Source organism: Condylura cristata, unplaced genomic scaffold (genome assembly GCF_000260355.1).
Source record: "Condylura cristata isolate star-nosed mole 26May11 unplaced genomic scaffold, ConCri1.0 scaffold00007, whole genome shotgun sequence".
Lineage (NCBI taxonomy): Eukaryota > Metazoa > Chordata > Mammalia > Eulipotyphla > Talpidae > Condylura > Condylura cristata.
Window position 1 is genome coordinate 942,733 of NW_004567108.1, and position 1,130 is coordinate 943,862.

General features: G+C 72.7%; 1 protein-coding gene across 1 annotated transcript in view; it reads left to right on the forward strand.

Annotated features, from left to right (window-relative positions):
• Positions 1–1,130, forward strand: part of ICE1 (interactor of little elongation complex ELL subunit 1) — a 16,522-nt gene that overhangs the window by 12,435 nt on the left and 2,957 nt on the right. The window contains exons 11-12 of the mRNA XM_012721736.1: positions 4–203; positions 908–1,076. Coding sequence (XP_012577190.1) covers positions 4–203; positions 908–1,076 — 369 coding nt within the window. The remainder of the gene's footprint in view (positions 1–3; positions 204–907; positions 1,077–1,130) is intronic.

Consider the following 1,130-nt stretch of genomic DNA (forward strand, 5'->3'; position numbering starts at 1 on the left):
CTCCGCGGCTGCCTCTGAGCCCCAGGGGGGCGGCGGAGCCCCAGGACCTGGCCATAGCGGGCGCGCTGCGCCGCATCGCGGAGTCGCCCTTCGACCTGCTGCCCGTCATCCGCTCCCACATCTACGTGGGGAACATCTCCAGGAAGCCCGTGATGAGGGACCAGGAGAAAGACGTCGTCTACGAGTTCAGCACGACCAGAAAGGTAGGTGCTCCCCGGCGGCTTCGGGCTGTGCCCTGCTCTGCCCGTCGCGACAGCTGCGTGCCCAGCGGGACCCCGGACACGTGAGGGCTGGTCAGGTGCTGGGGCAGCGGTCACGGTGTCATCAGATAACCTAAACTTCTGAGGGTGAAAAGGTGCTGGCCGCGCCTGCCCGCCAGCCCTCCTGGTGCGCGCGGCGCTGGAGGCGACGCTCTTCCGGGTGGCCGGGCCCTGGCCACGGGCAGCGTCCACACAGCCCCTGTTGCGGGGGTGGGCGTGCCCACCCCGTGCCACACCGCCCCCGGCCCTGTGCGCTCCGCGGGCGCGTGGTCAGTTTCCCGACCCCGGACGACTCGGTCTGCTTCCTCCTCGGGGTTTGTGCCCGCTCTGGACCGCGAGCCTGCGAGCGCCTGCGGCCCTCAGCCCGCCCCTCAGGGCGCAGGCAGGCACAACCCGCCCCGCGCTGGCGCGCAGTGAGCGGCCAGGTCAGAAGTCGTTGGTGCCGTTTCCCCTGAGCCAGGACAGCGTCAGCAGCCCTGTAAGATGAAACGGTCAGAGCTGACGCGCGTGCAGGACGTCGGGCGGGTCGGCGCGCCCCGGGCGCCGCGCTCGGGCTGTTTCCGCAAACGGGGTCTGTCTGGCCCGGGGGGGAGCCGCGGGGGGCCCCCGCCCCCGCCTCAGCCCGCGCGGCCCCTCTTTCCCTGCAGCACCTGGCGGATCCCCTGCTTCGCTCCATCCTCGCCGAGCTGAAGGCCCCGAGGGCGTCTGCGGAGCCCGGCTACACGCACGCCCTGTGCAGGGTGTACGTGGGCCTGTGCCGGCAGCTGGGAGACCTGGAGAGGGCGCGCCTGCTCTGCTACGGCCTGCTCAAGGAGGGTACGTCCGGCGCCCGCCGCCGGCCTGGCCGGTCCCACTGCCCCGCCGGGCTGG